The sequence below is a fragment of the Giraffa tippelskirchi genome, chromosome 1 (assembly GCF_054371585.1).
Source record: "Giraffa tippelskirchi isolate mGirTip1 chromosome 1, T2T-mGirTip1v1.2.pri, whole genome shotgun sequence".
Taxonomy (NCBI): Eukaryota; Metazoa; Chordata; class Mammalia; order Artiodactyla; family Giraffidae; genus Giraffa; species Giraffa tippelskirchi.
The window spans coordinates 224,793,586-224,814,744 of NC_137275.1; the positions used below are offsets into that span (position 1 = coordinate 224,793,586).

The window sequence follows — 21,159 nt, forward strand, 5'->3', positions numbered from 1 at the left end:
CTTCATTGATCTAAAAGGTGGTGAAGAAGCAAAATCCAAATGCCTCTCCTCGTTGAACTCTGCATGCAAACTCCTCCCATCCATTTGATAGCAGTGAAGGTACGTGGAAAATGCAAAATAACAGAGGGTCTCCACCACGTGGGAGCCCCTCCTCCCCTTCCTGCTCAGTGAACTGGATCACCTTCCATTCCCTACAGAATATAACAATGGACCTTAAGAAATCCAGGAAGAAAAACACCTCAACATCTTTCTCAATATTTCTGCCGTGAGTCCAAAACATTTTCAATAAGCCCTGAAAATCTCTCTACCAAATGAGAGGTCTCCTGTGTCTCCTGCATGAGCAGGTGGGTTCTTTACCACTGCACCACCTGGGAAGCCCCAAACCAAATGCTACCTCTTAGCAACTGTGATGTCTGTGATTTTTCTTCAAAAGCAATAAGATGTCAAGTTTGCACATTTACAGATGCCATTAAGAACTTAGATTGCAAGCCAGCTAGTTCACAAAATACCTCTATCTGAGTGACCCTGAAAAACTCAAGATACTGATAATTTGGAGGGCCCTGTGGATAGGGAGCGTTCCAAGCATTTGGGAGAGGAAAATGGAAATCCCCTTTGGAAAATCTCACTGTTATCTTGGGCCTCAAAGAATTTCCTCAAAAAACAAATTCTGTGGAAAAGGAGTCACTTGCAGTCAAAATGTAAGTAAACTAACAAGGATAGAAAGGATCACAAGAGAAAACCAGGTGAAATAAGAGAAAACAGAGACAAGTTTCAAATACTGGGATTGTAGGTACAGATCACAGAAGGACAAGACTTCAATAAAAGGCAAACTTGAAAATACAGGCAGGACCAAGAGACTCAAGAGAATGAAATGGAAGTTTTGAAAAAGAACCAGATAGCATGTTTGGAATGGAAAAACTACATGATTTAACATTCAATGATTTGGTTTGATAGCATAGGATACAGAGGCAGAAAAATTAATCAGAAGATCTATGTGAACAAAGTGCCTAGATTACAGCACAAAGTTGAAAGAGCGAGAGAGATGAAAAAGAGGAGGTTTGAGCCAATGAAACAGGCCCACCCACACCCACCCGGATACTGGAAGCAGAGAGGGAACACAAGGCAGAGGCACCATCTGAAGAGACAGCGGCTAAGAACTCCCCCGGAGCCGACGACAGTCACCACGCCAGGCTAAGAACTCCCCCGGAGCCGACGACAGTCACCATGCCAGGCTAAGAACTCCCCCGGAGCCGACGACAGTCACCATGCCAGGCTAAGAACTCCCCCGGAGCCGACGACAGTCACCATGCCAGGCTAAGAACTCCCCCGGAGCCGACGACAGTCACCATGCCAGGACGCAGGAAAATTCAATAAATCTGCACTTAGACATACCACTCAAAGCACAGTACCCAGAATCAAACAACATGCATTTCAAAAAGCTAACAAAGAATAAAACATTATTTTCAAAGAAGCGAATGATGACAGCTGTGAGCTGTGAGCTGTGAGCTGTGAGCTGATTTCTCATCAGCAGCCACTGAGTTAGAAGACAATGGGAATGCCCTCCATGGGCTGAAGGGCACGGTCATCCACGGATTCATAACAAGAGCACAGGGAGAAAAAGGGTGAGAAGACCTCAGCTCTAGGGACCGTGGACTAAGGAACCCTGACCAACATGTCCTCTTAAAAACGAATAAAACTGGGCAAACGAAAACACACACCTCTGCAACATAACAAGACAGTGAGGTGTTAGCACGGTCCAGGAAAGAAAGGGACTAGAAAGACAGGAGCCCGATGTCCGGGGCCGCTTTGGCTTAGAGGTGGTGGCTGCTGGGAGCAGAGAGCAGAGGATGAACCACAGACAAAGCGCTGGCTCAGGGCCCACCAGCCACGGGGTCGTCATGACCCACTCTCCTAGAGAACTGGCACCCCGCTGGCCGCGCCTGCCCAGCAGGGAGCATTCTGGCTTCCAGACACCTGGGTGGTCCGAACCATCCCACACTCTGAAGCTGCGTTAAAGTGACCATGACCTGGGATGACACCGTTCAAATTATTTCTGCAAATAAGTTTTAAAAGTAAAAATGTGCAGCACAGACAGATAACGAGGCAGAGAGGGAGAGAAGACAGCCTAACAGAGACTCAGCTGTAACAACAGCCACTCCCGCCCAGAAGAGGCAGCAGCTAGGTCTCCCATGGATGCCTCAGGACACAGATGAAGCTTCCTGCCATGGGAGTGAGCCTGCAAGCAGCTTCCCCGGTTAGGCCTTCAGATGTGACTGCACCAGCATCTTGATTGCAAACACACGAGTGTCTCTGAGGCAGAATCACTTGGCTAAGTTGCTCCAGACTTCCTGGTCATAGGAACTATGAGACAATAGACACCGTTTCCCACCAGTAAGCTTGCATGAGTAGGACATGCAGCAGCAGATAACTCACGTGCTCTTCGAGAGGAAGTCTCATCCACGTGCACCAGGAGTCAGGTAGAGGAATGTGCACAACCGTGTGCTGACTTAGCATGAAATTTAAAACAACCCCAATTATCCACCAACGGACTGAATAAATAAACTGGTATATCAGTCAACAAAATGATACCTAACAGTGAAAACAAATGGCCTATAGTTACATGCTGTTAACATGGATGAGCCTCAGAAGCATATTATTGTGTGAAAATGCAAGTAACAAAATACACAGAGCATAACTGCATTTACATAAAGTACATAAAACACTGGAAAAAATGTATCCTTCGGAGATAAATTATTATGAAAAGATGATTATCACAAAAGCCAAAATAGTGTTTCCTTGTGGGCAAGGGATGGGAGTGAATGTAGGAGGTTTTGAAAATACTGGTCATTCTCTTTTCCTGAATCCGGATTGTGGTTCACACAGAGGCTTGCTTTATTACTATTCTTTAAGCTACACATAAAATTGCACATACTCCTCTGTATATGGGGCTTCCCAGGAAGCTCAGTGGTAAAGAATCTGCCTGACAACACAGGAGATGCAGGAGACACAGGAGTCGCAGATTCGATCCCTGGGTTGGGAAGATCCACTTGAGGAGGAAACAGCAACCAACTCCAGTATCCTTGCCTGGAGAATCCCATGGACAGAGGAGCCTGGGGGGCTACAGTGCATGGGGTCGAAAGAGCTGAACACGACTCAGCAACTGAACACGCACACACTCCTCTGAACACATGATATATTTCACAATAAAAGAAATGGCGTCAACAAAACGTAAGGAACAGAAATGGTATCTCTGGAGGAAGACACGAGACGTGAGTGACGCCGAGGCAGCCCAGGAATTCACGGAGGACGAACAAACACGCGATTTTCTCCCTTCTGCTCTGTAGTGCAAGCCGCTCAGTCATGTTCGACCCTTGGCAGGCCCGTGGACTATACAGTCATGGAATTCTCCAGGCCAGAATACTGGAATGGGTAGCCTTCCCCTTTTCCAGGGGACCTTCCCAACCCAGGGATTGAACCCAGGTCTCCCTCATCGCAGGCAGATTCTTTACCAGCTGGGCCACCAGGGAAGCCCAAGAATGCTGCAGCGCTGGGGCGGCAGGAGTGTCCTTGCTTCCCGGGGGCATTCAGAGGCCACAGGGCAGGTCTGCACTTTCTTAGCTGCCAGAAGTTCGGAAATCCCAGGTGCCTGTCCTCGGTAGGGTCTGAATCTAGCAGGATAGAGAACGGTGACCGGGCCCATACCACACTTCAGGAGGCGCGCTCATGGAAGGACGCGCGCCCAGGTCCCCGGGATGCCAGTCTGGAGGAGTCACAACCCAGCTCTGCGTCCTGCTCGGCTCCGCGTGGCCAACTCCCCTTCTCCCCGCAGAGCTTCCCACCTTTCCAAAGAGGCGTGCCCTGGCGCCCTATCCTCCCCCTCCCCTTCCTAACCCTCGGCGTCACTGACGGTCTGGGGACAGACTGCCAGGCGGATGGTGGGTGGCGCGCCAGGAGTTGGCTCCCGCCGGGCAGAGCCGGCGCAGCCCCCATCTTGGGGGCCGGACGGCGGCCCCGACGGGGCAGGGGTGCGCGGGCCGCGGGCACTTACTCCAGCTTCTTGAAGCGCTCGCGCCCGGCCGCCACGTACTTGCCGCCGGCCTGCAGCGAGTCCAGCTCCAGCACCGGGCGCCCGCGCGTCGGCGTGAAGAGGCGCCGCACGCCGAAAGGCACCTCCACCTGCTCGGTCAGCTGCTCCAGCAGCGCCTCGAAGGTGGCCACGCGCCGCCGCGACAGCACGAACTTGCGGCCCACGTAGAACTGGTCCCCGTTGCGGTACACCACGATGGTCTTGGCGGGCGTGGTGTCCACCAGCGCGTGCGGCGCGCGCGAGCCCATGGCCGCGCGCCTCCTCCGCCGCCAGGTCGCCGCCCGTGCACTCCAGCTGCCGCGGGGCAGCCCGGCCACCGGGGCGCCGGGGTCCACGGCCCCACCGCCCAGGCTGACGCCACCGGCGATTGTGACCGCCGCCCACCTGCCCTGCCGCCCGGGAGAGGGGCGGCCAAGCCGGACAGGGGAGGAGGGGGCAGGGCCAGGCCAGGTGATGGGCATCTGAATCCCGGCAGGTGAGGCCCGCAGAGCTCAGGGGCAGGGAGGGAGGCACCCGCCACCGTGGGAGGCCAGGGAGAGTGCCCTGGGCCCCGCTGGGACCCTCCCGCTGCTCCTCCACCTCCTGCTCTGCCCAGAGGCGTAGAGGTGGGGGGAGGGGGGAGGACAGGACCATCTGGACAATTGAAACTGGTCAAGGAGGATGTGCCAGGAACCTTCCAGAGCACGTGGGAAACTGGGTGAGCTGGTGCAGCTGGCAGGCGGTGCCTCAATGGTGTAACCTTCAGAATGCACCTTCATGTGCCGCAGGAGCAAGTCAAGGGCCGGGGTCCTTGGGGAGGTCACTTCCTGTTCCAGGTAGGCCCCGCCTCTTCAACCCGGACAGAGAGCACTTCTAGGAATATATTTTTCCAGTGGCTTTGATGGGCTTCAACAAACTTTTAAGGACAGTAGACTACATATAAAGTGCTAAAGTACCTCCGAAGGTACAGAATACTGATGTTATAGAAATATCAATATCTTGTAGTGTTTAAAAAAAATACTAAAGAAATCCTGCTATTTCACAGCCACAGCCAGTTTTTGAACGACCAAGTGTTCCATGAGTGAGTGGTACCCCACTCTGTGGTCCCATGGACTGTAGTCCGCCAGGCTCCTCTGTCCATGGGATTTCCTAGGCAAGCATCCTGGAGTGGGTTGCCATGCCCTCCTCCAGGGCATCTTCCCGACCCAGGGATCCAACTGCCAAGCACTCCATAGTGACAGTAAATGCAGATACCAGTGTGTGAGAGTGACCACTTTATTAAATCACCAGGAATTATATTGACCTTCAAAACATTAATTGCTAGAAACTTAAGTTTCAGGTTTTGAAAACACTTCAGAAGAAGAGTCTGAGACACTGTATAGTCACCGGGGTTTTGTGTGGGTTAGAGGTTCGCCCTGAAGCCCGCCTTCACTGAGAACTTCATCATGGGCTTCTCACGGGGCCGCAGGAGGCAGATAGAGCTGGGGAAGCCCTTGAGTCGGAGGCGACTCACGCCCCCGTCGGGGGTGATGGTGAACTTGGCGTGGGTGATGACGTCCTGCAGTTCGGGGGTCAGGCTGTCCAGCACGTGCATCTCATCGGGCTTCAGCTGGAAAGAGAGGGGAGGCGGAGGTCCTTGTAATAACCAGGGGGCTGACTCTCCCAAGGCCACCCATCTGCTTGGACTCTGGGCATTAAAAGGTGAAAAGTTATTCCATGATAGTAATTTGGCTTGCCCTAGCAATCTGCTTTTGGAGACAGGATGCCCCAAGGAGACTGGCATGAATACGCAGGTCCTCGTGATGTTTCTTTCTGATACTTAAGTGGACAAACTGATGAGAAAAAGAAAGCAGAAAGGGGGCCTGTGGGAGCAGTCACCCTTCATTAAGGGTCTCCGACCCGAAAATGACCATGTCCCTCCTGCGTGATCCAGGGAAATGCTCTGGATCACCTCAGCATCCATCCCTCAGCTGACCACACCCTGCTGGCCCTAAATATGCTAGCCACACCGCCTAGAGAGTCAGTACATCGCAGAAACGTTTCTCCATGTATGCATGCTTGAACAAGGCGGTCTAAAAGAAAATTTGAGAGTTAGATATGCAAAGATGTAAGACGAGAGAGCCCGTCATTTTATTATATAAAGGGGCAGAGACAGTTTTTAAAATCTCATTTGTCGCACTGTTAAACTGAGCAGAAGTTTTGGGGTGGAACTGTAACCCTTTGAAATCCGGCCTTGACTGAAGTGGCCCGCTGGAGGGCTGCCTGCAAGACCCCAAGGGATCGGACACCACACTACCTTTGTGACTGGAAGCAGTGGCTTCCACTTATGGCCCGGAAGGTCCCACTTCTGCCTGATCATGTCTTCCTCCTCCTGAGTCGTCAGGATGCAGCCGTCCACCTTACAGCTCTCAGGAGAATTACCTGTTGGAACAAGACAAAGGGCACCTTCTCCACTCTGTTTGCACTCAGCGCAGTTTGGTTTATGGAATATCGACCTTTTTAATCAGATCAAAAAGTGAGCAAAAAGTGAGCATGGGTGAGGTGAGCATGCTTCTGGGGTGCAGGGAGAGGACATACCAATGACTTCCTGTTTCTTTAATATACGTGCACATGTGTGTACATATGTGTGCGTGCACATGTGTGTGTTTGTGTATATGTGTGCATGTGTGTGTATTAGGCTTTGCATGTTTGATACGATAACTGGACGCTGGTTTGTTCCTGATCCCCATGACCATCATCACTGGCTGACAGAGATACCCAAGGCCACTGCCAGTGCATCCATGGCATGTTGCAGTTTGGGGTCCCTGGTTACGTGGATTTGCTGCTTATTACCCTGGTTTTGACTAAACTGTCCCTCACAAAAATAAACAAGTGACTTTAAACTACCACACAGAGAACCATGGCTTAAATATACCACTAGAGATGATTTGTGAACATCCATCAACAGCAAGAAAATGGCAGAACTGACATTCCTCCTGACCTTCAGGAGCCGCCCTTTGTCAGTCGTGTTGAAAAGGGGAACAGTGACTACTAATCAGATCTAAACCACAGTCTTTCCAACAGGAGTTTAAATTATCAAGACCTCTTGAAACAGTTTACATCTACCCATTCAGGATGAACTTCACCTTAAATAGATACTGACCCTTGATGAAACAGTTAATAGTTGAGTGAGGTCATAATGATTTGCAAGACATTTAAAAATCAAGCATCCAGTGTATGAATACAAACGGCTGTATTTACTCAAAGACGGCCAAACAGTCATGAGATACCCACCACAATACTTACCAAAACGTCACTTAAACAATACTTATCAAAACATCACTTAACGATTATACAAGTTTAGTAACCTCTTTTGAACTTATTATAATGGAACATGTATCTATTTCATAAGAAAGTAAATATGGAATATTAAAGGTGCTTTTCCAAATATTATTTTACTAAAGGAAGGCCATGATTTTAAAAATGTGTGTAGATCACTGCCCGGAGTAGAAATAGTCACCAAGCTGCTTTCGATCCCTCCCCTGAGAAGATACCCCCAACCCAATTCTTTTGATGACCTAACCAGCAAGTGTTTCACAGGCTTTCTCCACATGGAGTTCAGGCCCCTGTGGTGAAGAGCCTTAGTGCATCATAGAATCTCAAGACTTTTGTGGTCAAGTGCACATTTAATGTTTCATAAAGAGAGAAGCAGAGTGCAAAGAGTTAATATAACACACTCGAAGCTGCACAACTGTGAGTGGAAAGCCAGGTCCACAGCCCGCTGCCCTGAGTCCCTCCCCTGCTGGAGCCCACTGTCTTTATTCTTTTTCATAGTTTTTATTTATTTATTTGGCTTCATCGGGTCTTAGTTGCGGCATGGAGCCCACTGTCTTTATGACCAGCACACCAGTTATAAGCAGTTTCCTAGTGGCATTACGTTTACCTTTGAAATACTTTGTATCGATTTCAATTTGAGTTATTACTCCGGGATGCGCCAATCGGAAAACTGCCCACTCACAGCCTGGAACCAGGAGAATACCGTTCTCATCATTCTGGAATTCAAAAAGAGAAAGAAACAACGTAAGTCAGCTTGCTGTCATTCAAGACACCAATCCTGAAAACCAGCAAGCAACAACGTTGGCACGTACTTGCCATTTCCTAATATGAAAGAGTAGGGCATCCCTGGTGGCTCAGAAGGCAAAGAATCTGCCTGCAATGCAGGAGAGCAAGGTTCAGTCCCTGGGTGGGAAAGATCCCCTGGAGGAGGGCATGGCAACCCCCTCCAGTACTCTTGCCTGGAGAATCCCGTGGACAGAGGAGCCTGGCGGACTACAGTCTTGGGGTCGCAAAGAGTCAGACACGACTTAGCAAACATGTGCATGAACTCAGGCGGCCTGCTGCACACAAAAGGGTCTCTATCTAACCCAACCAGAGCTCCTGAGATTGGTTTGTTTTGACTTTTCAAAGTAGATATGTCTTTGACCAAATCTGTACCAATATATGACCTCCCTCCAAACACAAGTTTCTGGTGAGGAGAGTTTGTTTGTTTACATCTGGAAGCATTGGCTGATACAAAATCTAACCCATGAAAGGGGTGTTTACAATTAAGTTTGTGATAAGATTTATACACTGAAAGGTGTTTTCTTTCCTTTTTTACTTCCTTATCTTGAGTTAGTTACTGGCCAAAATAATAGCTGAGCCATCACACGTTCACAGAAGTGGTCTCACCCAGGGATACTCAAAAATCGGAAATGATGAAACCGTGTTTTTTTCCTCCAGATCAACAAATTTACTCATGGGTTTTTTATTAAATTGTAGATGTTCTGGGTTTTTCTATATTAAAAAAGGGATAATTCCAATGATGTGTTAGAACAGCCAGCATTAATTAGCAAGTTTGACTTCTAAGTCTTCATGTGTAGTCTGGCCCTGATATTATAATGAAACAGTAGAAGATTTAGAAAACATGTAGAAGCTATAAGTATTTACAAAAATGCCTAAGAGGTTTCTAAAATAACAGTATCCTTGACATCAAATGAAGAAAACAGCGTTTACTTTTCGGGGAGCGTTGGGACACAGTGTTTTCGCGTCTCACCTCCAGTATCGGGGGCCTGTCCAGCCTCCGCGCTGTTTCCCAGCCGTCTGCCATCGACTTCGCCGCGCCGACTCCTGCCAAAAACAGTGTTTAACGGGACATCACAGGATCATCGCGTTTTATTCTAAATGCAAGAATGACTGCATTGGCGTGATCAGTGCAGATCCCGTGCTCCTGAGCAGTGTGACATCTGTGATTTTCATTAAGGTGAATGTTTCAGCAAATTCACACACAACTATAGGGTTAGTAAATTTTACTTTTCCTTTTAGAGCAACTGCTTAAGCCAAAATTAGGAAGGGAGATTGCTATTGATTTACTTCCTGTCTTAAAGGCTTTCGATCCTATATGAAGGATCTCGTCCACCCATATGGCTTGAGACGGCCCCTTCCTCTTAAGTAATTCATACCATACCGGGGTGCTGAATGTGATGCCCACATGTCCCAAGCTCCTCAAGCATCATCTTACCTATTATATTGTTTGGGTGCCCAAAATGTGCATTGCTAAATCCTACACAGGCACCCCCATAAGCGACGGTCACCAGGTCTGATGGTTCTTTGGGGTCACCTGCAGTCCAGTCTTTTTGTCCAGTACCATATACCCTAAGACGTGCAATTCCACCATCTGAAAAGGAAAAGTGCCTTATTATTATTATTACTTGGAAAAGTTGCCATTTGTGGATCTTAAAACACAGAGCTCTCCACATCTGCCTGCTCTGGTTCTTAAATACACTAAGCCCGATGCCCCAGGGCGGTTGCACCTGCCATCCCTTCGTCCTTAGACAACTTTTCCTGCTGCCCAAAGACTACTCGCTGATCTCAGGTCTCAGCTTAAGTCATGTGGCCCCAGGAAGGCCTTCTTTCCCTCTCTAAAGCCATCTCCTCCCCGCCCCCCACCCCCACCTCAGCCACGGTCTGATTCCCCAGGTTAAGGTTATCAAACCCCCCTCTCCCAGCTTATTTACTCCATTGCACTAATCACAGTCCAGAATTACCTTATTCTTAAGTTCCTGATAATAAGTCTCCCAAAAGCAGAATATAAAGATCTTTGAAGGCCAGAATAGCTCCCTGTCTTGCTTACTTCCGTGTGGCACATAGTAAATACTCACATATTTGTGTTGTTGGTGAATTAATAACTCCAGGAAGGCCAAAGATCAGTTGGGAAATTCACCACAAGCATAAAGCCTGGCGCCAGAAATCAACATTGCTAAATCCCACACCAGCTTACACAGGATCTTAGGTTTTTATTTTTACACACGTTGCTTCACAGTGCGGTTGAGAATACTGAAGGTAACATTCACAAATTCAAGCAGCTGCTGAGAACCACAGTGACCCGAGAGCAGGTCTGCGGAGCAGAAAATAACTACCAAGATCCACTCACACTACGCGAGTCTAATAAAATGAACGTTTTTCATTTGAGTATCACTTCCTAGAAGGTGGAACCCAAGCTTTTTTATACAGAAGCTCAAAATCATTAATCAGAATAGTCTAATGAAACCAGCTCTATATTTTTACATGAAAAATTTGGTGAAATTGAGTGATCTGAAACAATTTCAGTAGAACAGTGGAAGTCTTGACAGCTACAGTAAATAAAGCCAGGCTGTGTTGGTATTTGCTGTTGTTCAGTACCTCAGTCGTGTCCAACTCTGCGACCCCATGGACTGTAGCACAGCAAGCTTCCCTGTCCTTCACCATCTCCTGGAATGTTGGTATAAAACCCAAGAAAATATACTAACAAGAGTAATTCACAACACTATACTGGTTCATTGAACGTTACGATCTGCCTTCATGGTACATAGTGTTAATGTCTGTTCATGTAAAGCTGATGCTACATTTTAAAAAAATAAGATTCTTATTTACAGAATTAATATCCAACCTCACTTTTAATCAAACTGTCAAGGAATATTCCCCTTCAGGGATCACAGCCTTGACGTGGCGAAACGGCTTGTGTATGATCATGGCATCCAGTCCTATCACTTCACGGCAAACAGAAGGGAAAAAAGTAGAAGCAGTGACAGACTTTATTTTGGGGGCGACAAAATCACTGCGGACAGTGACTACAGCCCTAGTGGCTCAGATGATAAAGAATCTGTCTGCAATGGAGGAGACTTGGTTTCGATCCCTGGGTCAGGAAGATCCCCTAGAGAACCCACTCCAGTATCTGGCCTGGAGAATTTCACAAACAGAAGATCCTGGCAGGTTACAGTCCATGGAGTTGCAAAGAGCTGGACACGACTGAGCAACTAACACTTACTTGCTCCTTGGAAAGAAGGCTGTGACAAACCTAGACAGAGTATTAAAAAGCACAGCCATCACTTTACTGACAAAGGTCCATAAGTCAAAGCTGAGGCTTGCCAGGTAGCGCTAGTGGTGAAGAATCTACCTGTCAACGCAGGAGACACAAGGGATGTGGGTGCAATCCCTGGGTCGGGAAGATTCCCTAGAGGAGGAAATGGCAACCCACTCCAATATTCTTGTCTGGAAAAGTCCATGGACAGAGGAGCCTGGCGGGCTACAGTCCGTGGGTCGCAAAGAGTCAAACACGACTGAGCAGGCACACACACATGGTCTTTCCAGTGGTCGTGTACAGATGTGAGGGCTGGACCATAAAGAAGGCTGAGAGCCAAAGCATTGATGCTTTCAAACTGTGGTGCCGGAGAAGACTCTCGAAAGTCCCTTGGACTGCAAGGAGATCAAACCAGTCAATCCTAAAGGAAACCAACCCTGAATATTCATCGGAAGGACTGATGCTGAAGCTGAAGCTCCAATACTTTGGTCACCTGATGGGAAGGGCCAATTTACTGGGAAAAGACTCTGATGTTGGAAAAGATTGAGGGCAGGAGGAGAAGGGGACGACAGAGGATGAGATAGTCAGATAGCATCATGGATTCAACAGATATGAATTTGAGCACACTCCAGGAAATAGTGAAGGGCAGGGAAGCTTGGCCTGCCATAGTCCGTGGGGTTGCAAAGAGTTGGACACAAGTTAGCAACTGAACAACGAACAATAAAGAAAACACGCAAGTGACCAAGTAAGCAACTGAAATTAGTCATCATAATTAGTCATGAGGCTGCTTAATACTCTAACAACCTAAATGGGAAGAGAATTTTAAAAAGAAGAGATCCACGTATATGTATAACTGAATCACTTTACTGAACATCAGAAGGGGACAACAGAGGATGAGATGGTAGGATGGCATCACCGACTTGATGGACATGAGTTTGAGTAAGCTCTGGGAGTTGGTGATGGACAGGGAGGCCTGGCGTGCTGCAGTCCATGGGGTCGCAAAGAGTGGGACACGACTGGGCGACTGAACTGACTGACTGAGCATCAGAAAATCAGAAACTGACACAACGCTGTTAACCACACTGCGATATGAAGAATAGAGAGCTTTTAAAACTAATAATTAGTCGTGAGGGAAATGCAAATCAAAACCACAGCGAGATACCACTTCATTTCCTCTAGGGTGGCTGTGATCAGAAACTCAGAAAATCACAAGTGCTGGGAGGGTGTGGAAGAGCCGGACCCCTCATTCGTTGCTGGTAGGAATGTAACGTGGTGCGGCCATTTTGGAAAGAAGTCTGACAATTTCTCATAAAATTAAAAGCATAGTTAAAATTTTATGAAACCCATAGTTTCAACTATGGGTTGTCTGGGAGTCCAGCTACCCTCCCTTGCTTTGCTCAGTGGTCTTTCAGGAGGCGCCCAGGTCTCAGCTGCACCAGTGGTGGGGCTCCTGGAATGAGCCATGTGTTATTTTTGAAACCCATAGTTTCAAATTTTATGAAATTAAAATTTCATAGCAATTTGAAATCCTAGGTGTACACCCAAATGAAAACCATATGTTTGCACAAAAATTTGTACAGGGATGTTTATACCAGCATTATTCATAAGCTTTCAATAGGTGGAAATAGCCCCAATATCTATCAACTGATGGATGGACATCATGAGAAATGCTGGGCACTGAGAAATGCGGTCTGTCCATACAATGGAACATTATTTGACCACACAAAGCAATGAAGTGCTGACACCCAACAACACGGGTGAGCCTTGGAAACACGCTAACCAGTCACAGAAGAGCATTTACATGAAATGTCCGGAGTGGTCCAATGGATCAAGACAGAAAGTGGACTAGGGGCTGCTTAGGGCTGGGAGCGATGAATGTTGATAGCTAAAGGGTATCAGGTTTCTTTTCAAGGTGATAAACATGTTCTAAAGTTGACCGTGGTGATGGCTGCACATATACTATATATATATTTCATGCTCACACTGAGTCGTGTCTGACTCTTTGCGACCCCATAGATGGTAGCCCACCAGGCTCCTCTGTCTATGGTATTTTCCAGGCAAGAATACCGGAGTGGGTAGCCATTTCTTTCTTCAGGGGATCTTCCTGAACCAGGTTCGAACCTGCATCTCCTACATTGCAGGCAGATCCTTTACCTCTGAGCCACCTGGGAAGCCATACTACATATTTACATAGACTTTAAACTGTATACTTACATGTATATAAGCTATTAAATTGTATACTTCACATGGGTGAAATACATGTTATACTTATTACATTGCAATAAAGCTGTTCAGTGAAACGAAATAAGGGTTATTTGTACACTGCTAATATGTTTTTGAGATAGACATCGTTAGGCTATATCTAACCTAATACAGCTTAGGTCCATCACATACTAATTTACTTGATAGTTTTTCCTAACTACCTACGGATGGCAGGGCTAAAACAAGAATTTCCTAGTGCACAAAAAGGGAAGGTTAAAATCCTAAAATGCTAAAGAGATCAGTGACCAAGGAGGAAAGGGTGACTTTAATTGTGCTTTTAAAACATGCCAGCACTCATTGAAGAAACCACAGGGCTGGAGACGGTCCATCATATTTACCCGGGAAAATGTTGAGTCGTATGTGACTCCACCTCTGCTGGGAATTGACTGGAAAGTAGTTGTGGCTGGAAACAGGATTTCCCGGTGTAAGTTCTGTCATGGGAACCAAGCAACTCCAGTCGTTGGACTTCAGCTAGCAATAAATATAAAAACACTAGTGATGGCTCTAGGGAGCAATAAATCCGCTCGTCCTAATGCCTGCATGGGGCTTACTGGGCAACCACTTTGGAACAAAACTAATGATGGATGCCTAATGGAACACTTTAATAAAAATACTAATAAACATCAAGTCCCAGGTTTAACAAACAGAAAAAAGGCCTGCTTTTATTTTACCCTGGTCACAACAGCACCGGATGGTGGTGGCCGGGGATGGGCAGGGGGTTAGAAACGAACCTCCAGACGTCTTCACTATGAGGATTCGTAAAAAAGAAGCAGCCAGAATGTGATGTGAACATTTAAATAAAACCCAGGCTCTTGTCGTGGACCTGGGGGTAAATGGGTCAGCCTGAACCTCCCAGCAGTCTCCTCTGGATCAGCGCTTCACTGGAAGGGCCCGCTTGTTGTTGCCATTGTGTATTTCCCCAGTGTCTTATGGATCCACACTTTTGTAAAACACAACATAAATCACCAAACTTCAGAAAACAAGAATGTCCCCAAAAGCAAATCAAATTGTTTACTGTATTACATTCATCCGGCATAACGTTACTTTGTCCAATAGCTATCAAAAGTATGTGAACTGACTCCGTATTTATCTCACGGGGCATCATTCCGCATCTCTGTGAGCAGACTGCCCCGTGGGAAGCAGCACCCTGGACCTCACGTGCACAGGGGTTAGGGGTGCACAGACCCATCCAGAAACCTCTGCAGGGTCCACAGGGCAAGCACAACCTGTGAGCTGTGTCAGGCTGAGTGCAGGCGGGCAGGCGGGCAGAGCTGCTCCCAACAGCCCATGACAAGCCCCCGCTCCCCCAGGAGACGTACCTCCGAAATGGCTTCAAACTCCTCGGGGGTGGCTGCAGCTCCTGTCCTGACTTCTCGTTGTGGGATTTCTGGTTGCTTATCTAAAGTTACAGTGACCATGAGGGTTACCATTCCCATTCAAGATCAGAATATACATACTCTCTTAGTGGGCTGTAGGGTCATTTTCATTTTGCCTAAAGGTATTGTTTCTTAAGTCAAACTATCAGACGCCCAGTGTAATAGATACACGTGTTAAAGTTCCTCAATATTTAAAATACTTAGGATAACTTCAAAAGGGGTGCCACATGCACATCTGGTGGTTTGTCTGCTCATCAGAGAGTAAATATCATCTCCAAGTTTAGCCAGATGGACAAACTCATCACACGACTCGCATTTTCAAAAGGCTGGATTGATGAAGTTCTGGAATATTGTAAGTCAATTCCAAAAACACTGCTTCCCCCAGTGGCATCCTCAGAACTGATCCATGGGTGATCCACCAACAGGAGCCTGTGTGGACGATCAGTGTGCCTCCTGAAAGCATCTTTCTCTTTGTCTCTGGTCATTCCCTCCCACCATCACGTGACTTTCCAGGTCCCTCCACTGTCTTTCTGGAGGGGAGACCCGTCACACCCCCTGGAGCCTCGTACAAGCTGGGCAGCAGGATAAGACTGCTAACTGACATGACTCCTGTTTCCCAAGTAAGGTACAGACATGCCCGTGAGGGCACATGTTCATGGAGAGCTACCTCTGGGACCAACCTTGGAGGACTCCAGTTCCATTCCAGGATTCGGAAAGGAACCTTCCTGGAAAGCCCAGAGCTGCCTTGTCCTTATGCAGACCCTGGGGGTGGGGGGCAGCAGAAGAGGAGGGGGTGGCTGCCCCACTGCTGTCCTGGACCGGGCTCCAGACCCCCTGGCCGCTCCCCAAACCCTGCGCCTCCCGGAGGGTGCTGCAGAATGTGAGAATAGCGAAATCTATGTTGAACACTGTTAAGCTAAAACTAAAAAATCACGGAACCTGTGGCAGCGAGGGGGCCTCTGGACAAGACTGTCTGGGCGGGAAGTGAGCAGTCAGGGGCCCCCACAAAGCTCCTCCCAGGCCAGGGGGTCCCCAGGCACCTTCTTCGAAGTTTGCCGCTTGAATCGACGCTCGAGGGGCGTGATCTCCTGTGAAGTAGGACGTGTCCACGTCGAAGCCCCGGATAACACCCTGGATGCCCAGCTGGACCACGCACCAGTCGTGACCTGGGGACGCAAACAACAGGGACCCCCGCGGGCTGAATCCCGCCGACGAGCCGCGCGCCAGAGCAAAAGCGACGGCGGAAGTAAAGCACCGGAGACGCCCTTCTCCCATCAGAGAAAAACGTGCGCGGGCTCCTTCTCGGCGGAGACCGCAAGGTCTCTGATGACGTGGCCACACGGGACCGCCCCTCGCCACATGGACCCTCATGTCTAATCTGACCAGAGCAGGCATAAGCCCTGGGTCCAGAGGGGCTACGTCTGACTCCAAACTGGTCACCTCCTGTGTGCATCATTGGCAGATTGGCATCTCTGAGCTTCATTTCTTTTAACTGAAAATCAGGGATGAGATCAGCTTCCAAAAAGTTTAGCTATAACTCTGGTATAGGGACCACCAGCCCAGCTAGGCCAGGGCTCAGTATTGAGCTGGGTCTCCTGGAAACAGCCTGCTCCTTGCCTTCAGGGCCCCAGCCAGGACTGTCCCCGTATCGGATGATATATAAGACCTCTCAGTGTGACACTGTGTAATTCTTGGTTTCCAGCAGTCAGATTCAGATCCACCTTAAAATGTCCAGTTTTATTAGAATCTAATAAGGCCTGGGCTTCCCTGGTGGCTCAGACAGTGAAGAATCTGCCTGCAATGCGGGAGACCTGGGTTCAATACCTGGATTGGGAAGATCCCCTGGAGGGCATGGCAACCCACCCCAGTATTGGTGCCTGGAGAATCCCACGGGCCGAGGAGCCTGGTGGGCTACAGTTCACAGGGTTCCAGAGAGTCGGACATGATTGAGCAACTAAGCGTAGCACAGCACAGCCGTAAGGCCTGGAGTGCCACAGAAATACAGAAAATCAGAAATATCGACCATTTCTGTAACACTTGAGACAGTAGCACAAAAGTCAGTGATCAGCCTAATGCTAGCTGGTTTCCTTTTACAGACTTTTCTATAAATTTAAAGGGTGCATGTTGCTTGATGAGTAGCAGTGAGCAAAAGTAACATCTTAAGGTGACATAAAAGATAGGATGGATCTTGGCTGAGTTCCCGGCTTATCTTACCACTGCTGTGACCTGAGCTACATGAATGAGGCTGTTTCCATGGCAATCGGATGGGACCAGAACACCTACTTCAGAAAGGGGTGCTGACATCAAATGCTGCTCACGTACCAACCGATGTGTGCACACGGCTCAGTCTCCGTCACCCTCAGCCCTCCTTTTCCAGAGTCTCCTTTTCCTCACAAGTGCCTGCCCTCTCCTGCTTGCACAGGTGACCAGGGCTCTTGAGACCCCGCCTGAATTGTCAGAGCCTGACATTCAGAAGGGACATCGGAGGTGACCGAGCAGTCCAAGGGCCCATGTTAAAATCGGCCCCCCAACGTGCACTGCTTTCCAGCAGCCCCTGACCTCACAGGTCACAGGAGCGACTGCACAGAGGCATCGCCACCTCACCTGGAACCCGCTTCCTTCTGGTCTGCCAGCCATCCATCCATTTCCCAAACTCAGTGTACTGGTGTTCTTTAAAACGTGGCTTGTCCCTCTAAAGCAAAGACAAGAGGGTCGTTAACCTTCACACGAGAGCCTGGGCTCCCGGCAAATAAACTCTGCCCCAAAGGGACAGATGGGTGGTGCCAAGAACAGGGACTGAAGGGGAGATGGAGGACGACTCCTGCATATCTTCGTATCAGCTTCAGAGAAAGAAGTCCGACTTCTCAGCGGGCCTTCGTCCACGGAACTTGCCACTGGCAGCAAAAGGTAAAAAGCACACACGGCTCATTCCAGGAGCCCCACCACTGGTGCAGCTGTGACCTGGGCGCCTCCTGAAAGACCACTGAGCAAAGCAAGGGAGGGTAGCTGGACTCCCAGACAACCCCGAGAAGACTGGGCAACCAGAAACCAGCCGAGTCTCAGGAAGCGCAGGCTCGATGCTGCGGGTCACTCTCAACAGTCACCCCCTGCCCCAGCCCCGTGCTCTGAGCTGCTCCACGCCCACCAGTGAAAGTGAGACCCCCGCCCCACGGCAGTCACATGCTGCTGGGCGCCAGCTCTGCGGGCCCCAATGCCTTCACCCCTTTCGCAATAACTCTCGCTGGTCCCACTGCAGGAACAAGGTGGCGGGATTCCCCAGAGTTCCCATTCTTCCCTACATTTATCAGTATTTTCTGTTTTTAATTAACATATGCCAGTAAAGGTCCATATAGTCAAAGCAATGGTTTTCCCAGGAGTCATGTACAGATGTGAGAGTTAGACGGTAAAGAAGGCTGAGCGCCAAAGACTTGATGCTTTTGAACTGGGGTGTTGGAGAAGACTCTTTGAGAGTCCCTTGAACTGCAAGGAGATCAAACCAGTCAATCCTAAAGGAAATTTGTCCTGAATATTCATTGGAAGAACTGATGCTGAAGCTGAAGCTCCAATACTTTGGCCACCTGATTGGAAGAACTGACTCATTAGAAAAGACTCTGGCGCTGGGAAGAAGTTGAGGTTAGGAGGAGAAGGGGACGACAGAGGATGAGATGGTTGGATGGCATCACCGACTCTTTGAGCAAACTCTGGGAGATAGTGAAGGACAGGGAAGCCTGGGATGCTGCAGTCCATGGGGTCACAAAAAAGGCACAACTGAGTGACTGAACAACAACATTTTTATAACTAAGTAGGAAAAACCTTTTCCGAAAAATTCAAGCTATAAAACACTTTTCTTCGCATCATAAGTTATGAACACCAAGTGGGGCAGAGAGAAATACAAGAGGACATCACTGACTCCCCCATAGAGCAAAGTGGTCCCAGAAACCTGTGCCGGGTCCACATCTGTCTCTGCCATCTTAACAGCAGAGGAGGCTAATTTCTACATGTTTCTACTGTTCTAATATGCTAATGCTCTGGGTCACATCACGTGACTCCCAGCCCAAACACACAGGGAGATTTTAATTAGCAGGACTGCGTGGCTCACCCCACTCCAGCACTCAGCAGAGGCCAATTTACAGTACCTTTAGAAGATTTTCGGCAGGAGCAAAAAAGTCATCTGTTGCAAATAAAATCTAGACAAAGAAAGAAGTAAAGATAAAATAACCATAATTTAAAACCATTTTATTTCATTCCCTGGTGAAACATTGTGAGATGCAGTAAAAGGAAATGTGAAATTGCCGAGGGGGAGAGAAACAACACACAATTAAGACACAATGCTTTTTAAATGCTGAGGTTTCATTGCCTGCCTCCCCCTTAATCTTGCCTTCCTCCCCTTTCCTTCTTAATCCCCTTTACCATCTGGTTACAAAAGTGCTAACCTCTTAGAAAGAAAATAAACCAACTTTTTTTCAAGAACAGAGGACCCTGGGCTTTGTGACCCTTGTCCCAGAGCAATGGGGACAAAAATTGTCACCAGGGTCACCTCTACGGCTCAGCCAGCCCCTACTGGGAGGTTGGCCTGTGGTTTGTTCACTTTAGTCGCTCAGTCATGTCCTACTCTTTGTGATCACATGAACTGCAGCACGCCAGGCCTCCCCGTCCATCACCAACTTCTGGAGCTTGCTCAAACTCATGTCCATCGAGTTGGTGATGCCATCCAACCATCTCATCCACTGTCATCCTCTTCTCCTCCCGCCTTCAATCTTTCCCAGCATCAGGGTCTTTTCATATCAGTCAGTTCTTTGAATCAGGTGGCCAAAGTATTGGAGTTTTAGCTTCAACATCAGTCCTTCCAATGAATATTCAGGACTGATATCCCTTAGGATGGACTGGTTGGATCTCCTTGCAGTCCAAGGGACTCTCAAGAGTCTTCTCCAACACCACGGTTCAAAAGCATCAATTCTTCTGCGCTCAGCTTTCTTTATAGTCCAACTCTCACATCCATACATGACTACTGGAAAAACCATAGGTTTGACTACATGGACCTTTGTCGGCAAAGTAACATCTCTGCTTTTTAATATGCTATCTAGGTTGGTCACAGCTTTTCTTCCAAGGAGCCCGTGTCTTTTAATTTCATGGCTGCAGTCACCATCTGCAGTGATTTTGGAGCCCAAGAAAATAAAGTCTCTCACTGTTTCCATTGTTTCCCCATCTATTTGCCATAAAGTGGTGGGACCAGATGACATGATCTTAGTTTTCTGAATGTTGAGTTTTAAGCCAACTTTTTCACTCTCCTATTTTACTTTCATCAAGAGGCTCTTTAGTTCTTCACTTTCTGCCATAAAGGTGGTGTTATCTGCATATCTGAGGTTATTGATATTTTTCACAGCAATCTTGATTCCAGCTTGTGCTTCATCCAGCCCAGCATTTCACATGATGTACTCCACATAAAAGTTAAATAAGCAGGGTGACATTATATAGTCTTGACGTACTCCTTTCCCAATTTGGAACCAGTCTGTTGTTCCATGTCCATTTCTAACTGTTGTTTCCTGACCTGCATACAGATTTCTCAGGAGGCAGGTCAGGTGGTCTGGTAGTCCCATCTCTTTAAGAATTTTCCACAGTTTGGTGTGATCCACACAGTCAAAGGCTTTGGCATAGTCAATAAAGCAGAAGTAGATGTTTTTCTGGAACTCTCTTGCTTTCTCGATGATTCATCAGATGTTGGCAATTTGATCTCTGGTTCCTCTGCCTTTTCTAAAACCAGCTTGAACATCTGGAAGTTCTGGGTTCATGTACTGTTGAAGCCTGGCTGGGAGAATTTTGAGCATTACTTTGCTAGCATGTGAGATGAGTGCAATTGTGTGGTATTTTGAGCATTCTTTGGCATTGCCTTTCTTTGGGATTGGAATGAAAACTGACCTTTTCCAGTCAGGGCCACTCCTGAGTTTTCCAAATATTCTGGCATATTGAGTGCAGCACTTTCATAGCATCATCTTTCAGGATTTGAAATAAATCAACTGGAATTCCATCACCTCCACTAGCTTTGTTCATAGTGATGCTTCCTAAGGCCCACTTGACTTTGCATTCCAGGATATCTGGCTCTG

The 21,159-nt window shown here is 48.0% G+C and overlaps 2 protein-coding genes across 23 annotated transcripts in view; both read right to left on the reverse strand.

Moving 5' to 3' along the window:
- The window catches only part of DCDC2C (doublecortin domain containing 2C), an 83,630-nt gene extending 79,232 nt beyond the window's left edge, over window positions 1–4,398 (reverse strand). For 21 of the 22 annotated variants that reach the window (XR_014065104.1, XR_014065117.1, XR_014065101.1 and 18 more), the window contains exon 1: window positions 4,049–4,398. Coding sequence is in view for 17 of the 22 variants with exons in the window: in XM_081529036.1 (XP_081385162.1) it covers window positions 4,049–4,335 (287 nt within the window). In the remaining 5 variants the exon portion in view is untranslated. The remainder of the gene's footprint in view (window positions 1–4,048) is intronic. The other variant, XM_081529115.1, reaches the window with a different exon arrangement.
- A 927-nt stretch (window positions 4,399–5,325) lies between these two features.
- ALLC (allantoicase) overlaps window positions 5,326–21,159 on the reverse strand; it is a 28,631-nt gene continuing 12,797 nt past the window's right edge. The window contains exons 3-12 of the mRNA XM_081529167.1: window positions 19,195–19,245; window positions 17,663–17,750; window positions 16,099–16,224; window positions 15,002–15,081; window positions 14,021–14,153; window positions 9,603–9,758; window positions 9,138–9,211; window positions 7,989–8,097; window positions 6,363–6,487; window positions 5,326–5,675 (exon numbers count right to left, since the gene is read on the reverse strand). Of these exons, the coding sequence (XP_081385293.1) occupies window positions 5,469–5,675; window positions 6,363–6,487; window positions 7,989–8,097; window positions 9,138–9,211; window positions 9,603–9,758; window positions 14,021–14,153; window positions 15,002–15,081; window positions 16,099–16,224; window positions 17,663–17,750; window positions 19,195–19,245 (1,149 nt within the window). The 3' untranslated portion in view covers window positions 5,326–5,468. The remainder of the gene's footprint in view (window positions 5,676–6,362; window positions 6,488–7,988; window positions 8,098–9,137; window positions 9,212–9,602; window positions 9,759–14,020; window positions 14,154–15,001; window positions 15,082–16,098; window positions 16,225–17,662; window positions 17,751–19,194; window positions 19,246–21,159) is intronic.